General features: G+C 47.2%; 1 protein-coding gene across 1 annotated transcript in view; it reads right to left on the bottom strand.

Moving 5' to 3' along the window:
* Positions 1 to 12,430: 12,430 nt before the first annotated feature.
* Positions 12,431 to 14,455, bottom strand: part of JCAD (junctional cadherin 5 associated) — a 66,082-nt gene continuing 64,057 nt past the window's right edge. The window contains exon 7 of the mRNA XM_087777689.1: positions 12,431 to 14,272. Within this exon, the coding sequence (XP_087633815.1) occupies positions 14,238 to 14,272 (35 nt within the window). The 3' untranslated portion in view covers positions 12,431 to 14,237. The remainder of the gene's footprint in view (positions 14,273 to 14,455) is intronic.

The raw sequence follows: 14,455 nt of genomic DNA, 5'->3' as shown, positions 1-14,455 counted from the left end.
GAGCCGAGGCTGACACAGCGCAGGTAATGTGACGGCACTGCCTGCCTTTTGTGCCACCACAGAGGAGATGGACCAAGGCATCTGCCCCTCTCCCAGCTAAGACAGGAAAGAGAAGATGTGTAGAGAGATGGAAAAACAAACATTTTAACAAAAACAGATGAGAAAGAATGGAAAACACACTCATAAAGATGTAGTGTTAGTACAACCTTTTCCAACCTTCAGATCTCAAAATGCTTCACCATTTTATAAGATGGAAAGCACTCAAAGCCCATTGCCAAGTTCACCGAACCTGTTTACATCAGAATCAAGGGTGAAAAAGTACCTTCATGCTACTGCGCTCTTGAAATGTTCCTCCTTCTTCCTTCCAGCTCACCTTGTGACATGTTTCAATATAAATGTCCCCTTCCCCACAACAGATGTTCACTGAGTTCAAAGATTGGAGGAAATTTAAGGTAAATTTGGGGTTGAGATGGATTTCAGGAAAGATAGGATTAATTTGGCAACATCGCTTTCAAACTTTGAGAAAAATGTATAAGTGATGGGTGAGGTTACAGAGCAGCCGGACAATTAATTCTGCAGTTCAGTGGGTGTTCCCAGTCATCCTGCAACCTAGCTCCCCATGAAAGAAATGCCAAGACACAGTTTTCCTCCTCCAGCATCAAGCTAACATGCCTAATCCCTTCCCAGCTATTCTTCATCCATTTCCACACAATCAACAATGAAAAACAAAGCCAACCTCCACAGACTTCCATTTTACTCACTGCCTTCAAGCTATTTTCCATACAAGTGTGAAATGTCAAATTTGCCTACACTGGGTCTGAAACCACAGGACTGGGATCGGACAATTCAGTTGTGGTATCAAAGTCAAATGGGATTATGGGTTACAGATTTGGGACCGGGATATAGGATGGCTGGCATGAAAAGAGCTATGGAGCTCTGGCTGTTATGGTGTGGCAAGTGGGAAGAAACTGTGGCTAATCCAGTTTTGAAAACAGCCTTTTATTGCTTTGCCTCCATTGAGAACCATCACTGGAATGAACCCCAGGTCTTTTGAAATATTCATTAAAAATAAGATTCTCTTCTTGCCAGAAGAGCCCAGCAGCCTCGAGTATGTAAAATCAACCTCATAATCTGGGTATGTACCAGGCAGGGCAGAGAGTCTGGCTGCCGTGCATTGGCTTTTATTCTTTTTTGAGATTCTGGATTGTGTCTCAGTCTCCCCTGCTAAAAGTATCCTAGTTTGTATAAATAATTTGATATTTGGTAAGAGTAGGAGAAATCATGTCTGTATAGGCCATTAGTTGGAGTAAACTGATTGCTAATTACTGGCATCCCAGTTTAGAAAGAGGAAGAAATTAACAACATAGGGTTTTGGCCAGCGTGCAAGGTGTAGATGAGAACAATCCAGGCATGACACCAAAGGCAGGGAGGAGGGATGGCTACGGGAGGAAAGCGGGATGCTCTGGAGGAGTTTACTGAAGAGTCAAATGTTGATGATGTTGTTTTTGCCAAGGTGGGACTAGAGGTGTTCTGTTCAGAACCAAGAGAAGATGCCGGTGAGGTAGAGGCAGATGTTTTAAAAGGTCACTGGTAGCTGATGTGGTGTCACTGCTGAGTAATTTCACAGACGTTTTGTTGATCACTTCCTAGTCCTAGGAAATCCTCTCATAGTGTAGTTGTGGATCCCCACACCTTTGGGGCAGCTGCTAAAGCAGAACCCACGTGTCTCAGGGATGCTAGAAGTGCAAACTGTTTGATGGCAGTAATGGATTGGCCACCTATGAAGAGAAACGCTGAGCCTGGTGCTGTAACGGGTATCTCTACAGACCTGAAGGGAGCTGCTGAGGTCAGGGACCCCTGGGCAGGCCTATCCTAAGGAAGGTCACAGTGAAAGTGGTTTCAGGACTGAGGTATACTGATACATGTCTCATAGGTAAATCCAAGTGAGCGGGAGCCCCAGTGGAAGTGTTTCTGAAAGTTTTGACTCCTTCCAGGTCTGCCAAATGTTGCTTCTAACAAACAGCGTGCCACAGCACCAGCTGGAGCAGCAAGCCCCTGCACCTGATCTGTCTGGCCCCCCACCCTCATCTGCCAGTCGCTCTTTCTGCCCCTTCTCCAGGCTCCAGTGTAACAGGAGCTGGAGCCCACCAGCTCCCACCCACCCCATCTGCCTCCTACCCAATCCCAACCTGTCCCTGAACGCTCCTGCTGAATCCTATTGCCCTGCCACAGCCTGTTTGCATTTCAGCTGTCTCACAAGCCCCTTTCATCTTCGGTAAAAGGTGCCTGGCCAGCGAACAGACCCCTCCCCACTGCTCTCCTCTCCGTCCCCCCTGCTGCTCAGTAACCCCAAGGCCAGGATGAAGCTGAGCGGGGTCAGGGTGGCAAATGGCCTCCCTGCCAGCTTGGCCTGTCAGGGCTGAGCTGCTTGGGCGGGCTGGTCACCACAGGCCTGGCAGCAGCTTTTCAAGGACCACCCTGCCAAGGTCCCTCCTCCACCCGGTACCAGGTCAGCTCCCCAGGCACCCTCAGGACCACCAGTCCTCCTGCACCCTCCACCTCAGCTCACCGGTGTGCCTGGGGCGGGGGTTGACCCCCAGCACCCCGACCAGGGTGTCCCCCATGCCCCAAGACCCTCGCTTCACGCCTGCTGGCACCCCGCGGGGCCGGGGCCCTCTTCGGGGCCCTGCCCCCGGGCCCCGGCGCCCCCAGGGAGGCCGAGCCGCCCCAGGCAGCGCCCAGGGGCCCCGGCCCCGGCCCGGCCCGGCCGCGGCGCGCCCGCAGGTGGCGCTGTTGCAGAGGCTGCCGCCGGCGGCCGGCCCGGCGCGGCGGGGGTGAGTGCCCGCGGCGCGGCGCGGCTCCGCAGAGCCGGCGGGAGGAGAGCGGCGGGAGCCCGGCAGGGCCTGCGGCGCCCTGTTTGGCAAGGAGGGCCTGAATTTGCCGGTATTTACCCCTCTCTGAGAGCCCCGTGATCCTGAGGGACGCGGGGGACCCGCTGAGGAGGCGATGCAGAGTGGGGCTGCCACCGGATGGGCAGTAGCATTAAAGACTTGACAAACTATGGCCTCTTCTCATGATGTTTTCCCTTAGATAAAGAACACCAATAAAATTTAAAAAGCAGCGTAGTTTTTCGCTGAAGGAAAACAAACAAACAACCCTAGCAGCAAGCCCGAGGGCAGCCTTCCCCCAGATGGGAGAGCTGCAGGCCCCTGGCCGCAGCACCGGCACAAAATGGCACCCGCCCCAGCAGCAGCACAGCCGCTCAGGCTGTGGGGAACCCTGGTGTTTCCTCACAGGTTCTGGCTCAGGGTTGGGGCACGTCTCGGGAGGGATCGGGGCTGGGTGGCAGCCCTGTGCGGGGCGGCGATGACGGCCAGCTCTGCAGAGCTGCGGTGGCATGGGGGCCGCGGGCCAGCGGCCATGCCTCTGAGGGGGTTTGCAAGGAAGGGGTCACAGCGGCTCCTCGTCTCTGCTTGGCTCCTCTGTGTGAGGGAGAAAAGGAGAAGCGAGATCCGAGTCCTGCTGAAGGGGTGCTCCGGGCTGGCCAGACCAGAGGGGAAAGGGCCAACTCCCTGACGGGCCGCCGAGGCCCGTGAGCGTGTGTTGTTCCTAAAAACAGCGTGGACACTGAAAGAAGAAACAAGTGCTTCACAAAGATAATATGAAGTTAAGGGGAGGATACTTCACAGATGTGATTTTTTTTCTCTTCTAATGTCTTCACCCTCGAGGATGATGGTCTACACCGTCATGGGTGAAGAGTCCTTGAGGAGGACGTTGGGGAAGGAGGTCTGCTGTCGCCTTTCCAGGGGTTTCCACTGAAGAGCACAGTCAAACCCGACTGTCAGAGCAAGCGTAGTGGTTACTGACCGCCTGTGACGGGGACATGCAAGCCAACAGCCACACTCCAGTGAGGATCGTGGGCTGACAGGAGATCAGAGGTCAGATGCAGCCGTTTTAAACAAGCGACTCTCCTGACAGGAGCTTGGCTTTTTTACTGCCCTGCCTGCATGTAATTGAGTTTTTTGTTTCCCTCCTCAGCTCGACCTCTTCGCTTCACTGCTCCACAGCTATTATGAACTCCTTCAGCTATTTATGTGCTTCAAATGTACCGACACTGCCTAAAAAAATCCGTAAGGTGGAGTTTTAGGAAATTGGTCAGAAGCCTTAGAAACCAACTCATTGGGGATGGGTAGAACTTTGCTTTTTTTCTTCCAGCTGCCTGCTGTGTGTTTGTCAGATAGGGATTGAACTGAGAAAGGGTCCTGGAGTTCAAACGCCTTCCCCGCTGCAGCGAGGTGGAGCGTGGCACAGGATGCAGCTTATCACAGATAACAGCTGTGTGTATCAGGGGTCTCCGCTTCCCTCTCCCATGCTGCTTGCTCGGCTCCTTGCCTCTCCCGCGCACGCTGCGGGGAGGGAGGCTGGGGTAGGATATGGTTTTCAGACCCATTAACAGCTCTTCAGCCAGCTAAAGTCTGTGTCACAGGGCATATCCTGCTGATTCAGCAGTAGAGGGCACTTCCTATCTCAGGGGGAAGGAGAATAAAAGAGATAAATCTGCTTTGCCTTAGGAGGCATGAGTTACACCTTTCAACCCTGTCTGGGTGAAATGTGGGCCTATATTACAAAACTCTACTGCTTCACTCACATAGTTAAAGCAGTATAATTTCTCAGCAGTCAACAAAACTGTACAGATATAAATGTAGTCACCAGCATTTACCAACTACTGAATTACAACTTCAGCTGCAACAGATACTCTGCTCTGTCGAGCTGTGTGCACACCAGGCTTTGGTGGTTGTGGTATGAAAGTTTGGGGGTGGGAGGAACCTGGAGGTGTAAGCAGATAAAAAGAATGAAAAATTACTTTTGTGGGGGAACAAAGGGGGTTTTCAAAGAACATTTCAGAAGGTTTGAAATGTATCCACAATTGTTTCATTATTCCCACTTCCCCCAAATCCTCTTTGTATTATCAAAAACATTATCCAGGGGTTATTAAAACACCAACACCATAGCCTATAATCATTTGATAATGAAAATGCAAAGTACCCAGCAATAAAAGGCACGATGTTCTCCATGAGCATCCCCTTATTACAAGAGTTGACAACATTCATTAATTTTCTTTTTCACTTCTCCAGGGGAATAAAAGATGATTTTTACACAAGGAATGTTTCTGTTTAAAATCTGGCCCAGGAGCTCGGTGGCCTCTGTTTGACTGCCCTGACTCACCTCCCCGCAGCGACTGTGATTCCTGGGGGCAGGGGAAATGGCCCTGCGTTTTTGGCGTGGTGCTGATATCCTTCAGGGGACCTTTGGCTGAAGTGACCAGATTGTATGAGAGCTGTAAGGAGGGTGTTGCAGGAACATGGAGGTGTCTGCACTGAGAGGGAGAAGGAGCTGAATAGTAATGCAGAAGGGAAAAAAAGTTTTGTGGATACTTTTCAGCCTTGGGCACTCAAGAGAAGGTTGAGAAGGGAAAGAAATAAGAAAAGCAGCATATCACGAAGTGAAGAGAGCAGTGACATTTTACAGCAGCCGAAGATCTCCTCCACAGTGTTTGTACTCCTTTCATGTGGTGCTATCAGAGTTCTTTGCGAGGGTTTATTATCGTGTTCTCCCAGACAGAAAGCAGACAGCCATCCTGTGACCCACATCCTGAGTTTTACAGCCCTCCTTGTCCTGTGCCATCTGGGGTATTTATAGTGTGACCCACCGCTGGGAGAGCAGAGGACTTCCTTTATACTCTAAACATTATGCTACAATAATAATGAGAAACTGGGACAAATGACAAGCCTTCCTGCCCACAAAATGTCATAACCCTGCCCCTTCAAATGATGCGAGCTGGCTAGGTCAGCACGCTGTTTGCTCAGCGGGTTTCAGGTTACTGGCTGTTGTTGCTACTACAGTGAAACTGAGGCTAAAGGCTGTATCTGGGGCAGTACACCGAAAGTGAGTCTAAATACCCACAGGTTAAATGGAGTAGGGAAGGGGTAGGAGGAGAAGCTGAAGCTCCCCGGTTAGGGCAACACCTGTCCACCCAGCACTTCCCAAGGACTGGCTGTTAAATCCACGGCAAAGGGAAATGCAGCTAGCCCTTGAAGTACGCCGCTGCAAAGCAGTAGTATATCCCCTCAAAGAGATTTAAGGGCTTTTTTGCTATTGTTTTTGGCCAACATTTGCCTGGGTCTCAGTTATTGTTACAAGAAATGTTCTTATTTTAAGGGGTAAAAGGAGGGAGTTGCCTGCCTTCCGTTCTGCATCACCCCCTGAGGTATGACACTTCTTCGGGCTGGCGTTAGCACCTCACTGCATAAATGGTGCAAAGGGACTCCTGGGGGCTGTTTGTCTTTCCCCTAGGAAAGGGAAGATTCAGAGCAGAACAGAGAGAGAGATCATACAGCTTTAACTGAACCTGGGCACGCATACCATTGTTACCCAGGGAAGGTCAAACATGCTCTAGGGCTGCAAGAGGTCAGTGGGCGAGATAAAGAAGATGAGGTGTGTGTAGAGTAAGATAAGAGCTAAAGGTCTGATACGATCAGCCAAGGGTCAGGCATGCGTGGGCTAGTGTGGCAAAGGGCAAGTGAGCTGGTGGCTCTCCAGCTAGTGCTGGAGAGGGGGTGAAGGGAAGCCCTGCAGCTGGCAGGGTTTCTGGTTGACTTAGCAAGAAACCTGCATGAGGGCTGAGCTGCATCTGCTCATCCTTGGCTGCCCCTGTGTTTCCTGCTGACTTGCTTTGCAGGCCAGGGTGGGCCCAAGCACCTACAGATTTGTCTGGAGGGAGCATACGGACTGGACTACGTTGGCCAGCCCAGTCCCTGTCTCATGGCAGACAGCAGAACATCTGACCGCCTGAAGCATCTCATGGGAGTGCTGGCCAGGTAACATCCAAGAGCAAAAGCGAGAGATGGCTCCCTGCTGGTGCTGGCCAGCATCAGCCTTGGTACAGCTGCCCACCTCTTTGCAGAGAGAGTGGGTGGGAGCAAGCGCAGAAAGGTCTCTGCCCTCATGCCCTCACCTTTCCTACTGGGCTGTGTGTGTAGCTCCCCAAGACATGTCCAGCCCCTGGCTTTGAAGCATTGGATCTCAGGGTAACAGGACGATTTGGTCCCTAGGCACTCTGGGGACTTCTTCCTGTTGTAGCTGATAGCAAACGGGCCAATTCTGTTACGTATGTTGCTGTTTCTGGAAAAAGTAATGAACAATATGTGTGTATTGATGCAGGGACCAAAACTAAGGTGAAGAGTAGAAACAAAAACCCCACCCATCAGCAACTGGAAAGAACTGAATGCCTGCCTTCTCTTACTGGCAGAAAAAAGTAGGAAAATTGGTTTCTAGACTCAGACTGGGTGGAATATGAGATTATGCTGGACTAGAGATTTTTATACTACAAGGACGTGGGGAAGGAGAGGCTACAGTGAGATCAGATTGGCTGGATGATGGAAAGAAAAGGAGAGGCACACTGCCACATTGATGTCCACCTTCAGCCTCCCCAGATCTGTCGGGTCTTTTGTTCCACAGGTTTGCTGGTGACAGGTGAGGAGTACCAGGATGAATCCATTGCTTCTACACAGCAATTTATGTGAGCATGACAGTAAGGTCTAACCTGCCTGTGAGCCAGTGTCAAAAGACAGAGCTGCACATCCTAGCCATGAGTAGCCTACAATTTTGCCTGAAAAAAAAAAAAAGATTTTTTTTTTTTTTAAATTAGCTTGGTAACTTAGCTCTCTTGAAGTCCTATCAGCACAGATACAGAGCATGCCATTCTCTACTGCAACACAGCCAAAGAAACTATCCCAGTGCCATATCAACTTGTGCGAAGGGAGTGGAAAATACTCACATGGAGTAGAAAATGCTCTGCCACCGTAGGTTTACCCAGTGCAGATGGCTGGTTGCCAGGCAGTAAAGGAGGAATCGACTCCCGCGCAGAGGCAGAACATACCCTGCATGTAGCAAACAAACAGAACACAACCTGGAAATGAGGGGCCTACAGTCTGTGCTGATCTGACAAAGTGTGGATGTGGAAAGTAATTCTTTCAATTAGAATCATAGAACCATAGAATCGTTAAGGTTGGAAAAGAACCTTAAGATCATCAAGTCCAACCGTTAACCCAGCACTGCCAAGTCCACCACTAAACCATGTCCTCAAGCACCACGTCTACACATCTTTTAAATACCTCCAGGGATGGAGACTCAACCACTTCCCTGGGCAGCCTGTTCCAGTGCCTGACTGCCCTTTTGGTGAAGAAGTTTTTCCTAATATCCAACCTAAACCTCCCCTGGCGCAGCTTGAGGCCGTTTCCTCTCATCCTATCGCTTGTTACTAGGGAGAAGAGACCGACCCCCACCTCGCTACAACCTCCTTTCAGGTAGTTGTACCTGGTGGTGTAACAGGCTAGCCACAACATCAGGTTTTGAAGTGGCAGTCCCCTGCAGAATGTCGCAGCCTTTAAGCACTTCACCAATACATTTATCTTTCCTGAAGGCAATGCAAACATCAGAGTACACCCTCCATTTTGCCCCATGATAACAACATCAACATCATCACAGAGGAGCGTATCCATGTAAAATCTTTATTTGGAGAATGTCTCCTCTTGAATAACGGCACCCTTCCAGTTTATACGTAAGCCCAGAAACACAGTATTTGCATTGTGCAGAAAAAAATACACAGAAAATTCTTAAAACACATTCATCTTCTGATATCATATAAATAGTATTGTAACTGCTTACCCCCATTTCCTCTCCTCATCCCTCTACATCTGCCTTTGGGCTAGTTAGAGCAGAAAACCATGGCAGTGACATAGTATTAGTTTTGGAGATAGGCCACAGTATCTTGAAAGTCAGCGTGGCGAATTAGCTGCATTGTATAAGGACAAAGACACAAGGATACCGATATCCTGTCTAGCACGTATATCTCCTTGTTTTCCTTCCAGGTTAGGAATGGCTTTTGGAATGATTCTGATTATTTTCTCTGCTGGTCCAGAGCTCGAAACAAGGCTGAGATTGCTGCTGTTGAGGGTGGAAAGTTCCTCCTTCATTTTATAATCTGTATGTTATTGCGGTTTCTCTTGGCTGGGAAATTTCATTTTTATTTCTAATCTCAGCCATGTGTCGGTCAATTCTGACTTAAGTTCCCTTCACCCTCTCCCTGCTGTGCAGCTCTGCAAGCCATATTGCAAACATATTTTTCAGCATGGGTGGGAGGTAATATTGCGGTTTTGGGCTTTACTATTGATATCAGGATTTCCCTTTTTCTTTGTTTGAAACATTTTTTTCCTTTAAAAATAGAGTTGATGGTAAACAGCTTTGATTTAGTCCCCGGGGAGGTGCCGTGAACATTTTCATGCAAGTTTGAATAAGAATTAAATCACAATTTCCCAACTTTTCTAATTACTTCAATGATATAGTCATCATCTCATGAAATCTTCAGCTTGATCCTTTATTGGGATTATGCAGAAGAACAGGAGTTTAAGCTTTGTAGACTCCATTTGTAATTAAATCTCTCTCCAGTAAATTAGGATTGCAGCATCGTTGTTTATTGCCAGTGGAGGGAAATTAGGGGATCGTTTGATCCTCAATCAAGAAAATACCAATGATGTCCTCCAAAAGGACAGCTTTACAGAAAACTTTCAAAAGGCTGGCAAGCTGTCAATCCTTCCCATTCCTTTTAACACTGTTTTGTCTCTCTTCTTTGAGCTGATGGCTCCTGCCAAGTAAAGATTCGCTTCTCACATACTTGCCTCGGTCAGATCTCAAACCTGGAGAAAAGTGCCCGCTTTGCAGTTGCAAGAACTTCTGCCATTTAAAATGCAAGGACATTTCACTTCTACTTTTCTCCCAATCACTCCACTAGTTTTTCCTTTGAAAAGGGGCAGTGAAGAAAATATCAACATTTTGACCCAAAGAGAAGGTCGAAACTAACATTCAGCTGTCTGTCCATGTGGCAAAAGCAACAGAATGTTGACCTTAGATATTAATATTGATTTATGATATTAAACAAACAGAATGTTTTACTGAATTCCGATATTTATATGTAAATAAGCTTGATGGGACTGGTTATTTTTGAAGGGTGACAGATTAATTCTGTTACTTGACCACTTTAAGCATGTGCTGTCCTTAATTTTTGTTCAGGAGTTATGGGCTGTTTCTGTATATAGACTATCTGCTCCCGGCATCGGGAGTGGAATCAAGGAAAGGGGATGGTTTTGATACAGGGTGGTTTGCAGTAAGGACTAGCCTGTCATCAGACCCATGCTATGGAATACAGCTGTCCTTCTTATGCCTCGGGAAGGTTTCTTGCGTTACCAGCTGACACTACGCTGGTGATGGTGAGTCGCTCAGAGGGGTTTCCCTCTGCCTCCCCATCCCGCCCCATATAGCTGTGGTGGCAGCAGGATGTGAAACACGTACTGAGCAGCTCTTAGACCACGCTTCTGCCCAGTTCAAAATGCAAGGGGACGGGAGCGGGGTCCGAAAATAGCGATTCTTGGTGGACACAAGCCTCCAGTCGGTGCTCAGGGAACCGCAGGAGGGAGCGCGTTCACCTCGGCAACAGGGCGGCCCCGGGCGGCCCCCGCCCGCCTCCCGCACCCCTCCGGCCGCGCCGGGCCCCCACCGGGAACAGCACCGGCCTCGGGCGGTTCGGGAGCCCCCGGAGCCCACGGGTGACTCCTTTTTCTCAGATAGAGGATAAGAGCCTGAAACCACACTTCTGACCAGTTTGGCTGCCGCTTTGGAAATGGCCTCAAGCTGCGCCAGGGGAGGTTTAGGTTGGATATTAGGAAAAACTTCTTCACCAAAAGGGTGAAGTCAGGCACTGGCACAGGCTGCCCAGGGAAGTGGTTGAGCCCCCATCCCTGGAGGTATTTAAAAGAGGTGTAGATGTGGTGCTTAGGGACATGGTTTAGTGGTGGGCTTGGCAGTGCTGGGTTAACGGTTGGATTCGATGATCTTAAGGGTCTTTTCCAACCTAAATGATTCTATGATTTATGATCTTCCTGGCACCTTAGCACTGCCACCAGGTGCTGTCACTGTCACTGACCCCTTAGGCTGACTGTCCCTTCTGGATTTCAACAGGGTAAATGGAAGGAGATGGCAGGCCCTGTTTAGCTATCCGTCTCCTGAGGAGGCTCCCCATTAAACATTTTGGAAATGTATAAACAAGGCATGGGGTTTTGCATGAATTTCTGGGAACGCTTGTGAAACCGGTATCTTCCCAAGCAAGCCCTTTGATAACTTGTCACCCAACCCCAGCTTCCCCAGCTGCAGCGGTACAGCAACAGCACAAGCTGGATACACAACAGCTTGTGACAAGGTGATTTCTGAGGTTCCAGCTCTGCTCTTCCTCCTGAGGATAAAGATCAACGCACAGTTCTTTGCTGCTGCTCTGCAGTCACACGGAACCAGGAACCAGGCTGCCACATCCTCCTCCTCCTCCTCTCCATCCCTCAGCCCGAGCGCCCGCTGCTGCCGCTACCAATGACCGCTGCTGCCGTGACAGTTTTATGCACCCATCGAGGCAGGCACCGAGAGTCACCATTTACTGGTTTTTAACTACATCTGGTGTAAAAGGAGCTTTCTGTTGACTGCTGTTTGCAGCTGGCAAAGGGCTTCTGGAAAGCTGTTCGGCTCTGGGACCATCCAGCCCATCCCGATGGCTGACGTTTTAATTATGGCACAGGTACTGCAGAAACACTGAGCCACAATCATTCATTAAACCGTACTCCGTGTATTTCTTGGTTGTCTGTATCATAGTACGAAATGAAACAGCCAGCGTTGTTAGAGCAAGACACCAGTTTTAAAGTAGCACTAACTCCAGGCTTTCATCCACTGGTCAGTCCCATACTACTGCAAAACAAAGCTTACCAACTTTCTAGGTTGTAATTTCTCATTCTTAGCCAATAAAACCTTCCCTGCAATATTGCTGCTTCCTATTTCTTTCCTTTTTTTCTTTTTTAAGACCTTGGCTGTTTACAAGCATTGGAAAAGTAATTACTTGACATGACTGACGAAACAGACGTGTTGCAAAATCAATTAACCAACCCCCTCCCCACCAAAAGAAAATAAAATGCACAGAAAACTCTTGTTCCACAGAGACACGACCTGATACCTTCAGCAAGACTGGTTGTCTGTGACAATTTACAGTTCTCCAGAAATCAAGGATAAAAACTTTCAAGTTATTGCCAGGCTTCTCAGCTTTACTGGGAAGTGGGATGATGAGAGTTGAAGCAATTCTTCTTAAGAAGTGTTTTTTATGGGCAGAATTGGAGCGGGGGGGGGGGGGGGGAATATGTTTTGTAGCTACTTACTAGCCCCCAGATGTCCTAGATGGTGATGAAGAAAGGTGGATATAGTAAGAGTGGCGGGAACAGTTTGTCAGCAAGTATTGCTACACAGCATGCACAAGAGTTAATAAAATAAATTATACACCACATTTTCTTTTCAAACAAGCTTTAAATAGTCCATATGTAACAGAATCATGTGTTACAGACAAGAAATTCTTGCTGCCAAAACACAGGATGAGTGTTTTTTCCCGTCGTTCTTTCCAAATTACAGACTTAGGAAAACATATTTCAAGAAATAAGATTTTAAAAAATAAAATAACGCTAAAAACCAGAAAAGGCCAGTAGAATAGACCGGTGCAGTACATGAACATCAGAAGAATGTTAGTACACAGGTACTTACAAAAAACACACAGGAGTGGACGTAAAGGCTTTAAAGACACAGATACTATGCAGGCTAATTCAGTATCAAAGAGCAGAATGCATAGGCTTTATTAGAAACTCTGTGATTCATGCATTTGTGTGTGCAGATAAAATATACTTAAAGCCATGTATTTAATTGCCATCAAGAAGACACCTGAACTCCTCCCCAGCAACATCAGTTGACTTCAGGGAAGAATTAAACCCAGGTTTGTTTATTTTTATACACTGGCCTAATCCAAACCCATAATGTGTAAAAGGGAACAAAGTAAAAGAAAGCAACCAGGTATTTTTCTGAGCCGCTCAGAGACACCCGGACAAAGATCCAAACCCACTTTTTGGTCATCACCGTCACTGGAATGTAATGGCAGCAACACAAGCCCAGACGGTTCTCAGCTGTGTCTCAGAAAGTGGCTCCAAGAAGAACGATCCAAGGGTTGAGGGGAAAACCAGAAATTAACCCTGTAGTACATACATACATACATACACAGATGGCTCTTTTCAGAACAAAGTAAGGTAGCAGTACTGAGTATGTGGCAATATGGAGTGTGCATTAAGATATACAAGTGAAATCTGCTTGGGGCACCTTCACTCAGAGGGATAAGTCTTCTTAAAATATTATAATAATAATAATAATACTTCTTTATACTTGCCACTTGTTAGCAATTGTTTACATCGTAGAAAAATAGATAGTATTCTGTAACAAGAAATATAGTTACTTTGTTAAAATGGGCTATTTTAAACCAGCTACTATTCTTTCATATAAAGAATTTCTAAACAGCAAAACAAAAATAGGTAATACTGAGTGCAAAACAGCCAGTGGTATACTTTGCATTGGTTTGAAACACTAGTTGCCAGCTACTATAATTACACGTTCTGTACACTGTACTACAAAAGTCTTCCATCTTTTAGAAACTTTGGGGTTTTTGCTTTTCTTCTCTCTAGGTGGCAAGTAAGTATTTAATCCGAGTAAATTCAAACTCTGGAAGTCAGAAATCATTTCACAATCAGCCTTCGCTACCATTCTCTCGCATTCCTTCCCCCATGTAGTGCAGCAGCACTTTCTACTTATGGCCAAAAATCCCTTAAGTTAAACAAAGTTTAGACTGTAGATACTTAGAAGTTTAGCTTACAAATTCACATTCTTTTAAAAATCATTTCACTGATCTCCCACGTTTACACTTACACCAAAGAGAAAGCTCAAAAGCCTCACTTCATGCATTTCATCATCCCCGCTGAAGACTGAAATAGAGTTCAGATAAAAACTCTTTGCCAACGGTAGGTATTAAGTCTTAACGCTACAAAGCCAGATGGTTCCAATGTAGAAGTCAGATTTTTCTGTGGTCTCCACAACAGTTTCAATATGAATAGCTAATTCCTAGTGACAGTGGTAAAGGCATTATGAATACACCATGAACACCACAAATGGAGGCAATTTCCAAGCATCAAAGAACAAAAAACAAACAAAAAGCACCCAGAAAAAACATCAGTGAAACATTCTTAGTAGAGCAGAAATCTCTATTCTCCTCTCTGTTCATCTCACACCTTTTCAACTTTGGTGGGGTCATATGTATCTGAAAAAAAGACAAGAAAACACTATTAATAATGCATTGTGAAATCTATTCAATGTTGCTAGCTGCGGAAATGAGATATCTTTTCCCTAGTTTTTATTAAAAAAAAAAAAAGGCAAATACTGGACTTACAGCCTTAAAGATACATACTACATTCCTGACCCAAATTCTGTATTTGTGCCAGTG

This window comes from Nipponia nippon, unplaced genomic scaffold (assembly GCF_047370975.1).
Source record: "Nipponia nippon isolate SJK-2023a ecotype South Korea unplaced genomic scaffold, ASM4737097v1 scaffold_1, whole genome shotgun sequence".
Lineage (NCBI taxonomy): Eukaryota > Metazoa > Chordata > Aves > Pelecaniformes > Threskiornithidae > Nipponia > Nipponia nippon.
This window is presented reverse-complemented; position numbering and strand designations above follow the sequence as displayed.